The following is a 342-nucleotide window of genomic DNA, read 5'->3' on the forward strand; positions in this document are numbered from 1 at the left end:
TCTTCATTCCTGCCCTGTCGTGCCGCGAAGTCCCTCTCTCTAACTGCCCTCTTCCCTCGCAGATGGAGGCCCTACAGACGGCAGCCCCCAAGATGGCAACCCTAAGGATGGTGCCTCCAAAGATGGCACCTCGAAAGATGGCAAGCCTCGGCCACCACCAGTTGATGTAAGTAGATTGTTGTTTTGCACTTGTCACGGTAATAATATGGTTATTATGATATCGATGGGTTATCGTTATCGCAACTAAGGTTAGGGTTTTCCTTCTTGAATCGGCTGTGTATATTTTCATAGTCGGATATTTTATATACACGTTGAAAGTATTATTGTTGTTATTGTTATTGT

General features: G+C 45.0%; 1 protein-coding gene across 1 annotated transcript in view; it reads left to right on the forward strand.

Moving 5' to 3' along the window:
• The window catches only part of LOC119589154 (phosphatidylinositol 4-phosphate 5-kinase type-1 beta-like), a gene marked incomplete in the record, with an annotated part of 149,444 nt that overhangs the window by 56,306 nt on the left and 92,796 nt on the right, over positions 1-342 (forward strand). Inside the window, 1 exon segment of the mRNA XM_037937732.1 lies at positions 63-166. Within this exon segment, the coding sequence (XP_037793660.1) occupies positions 63-166 (104 nt within the window).

Source organism: Penaeus monodon, chromosome 25, assembly GCF_015228065.2.
Source record: "Penaeus monodon isolate SGIC_2016 chromosome 25, NSTDA_Pmon_1, whole genome shotgun sequence".
Taxonomy (NCBI): Eukaryota; Metazoa; Arthropoda; class Malacostraca; order Decapoda; family Penaeidae; genus Penaeus; species Penaeus monodon.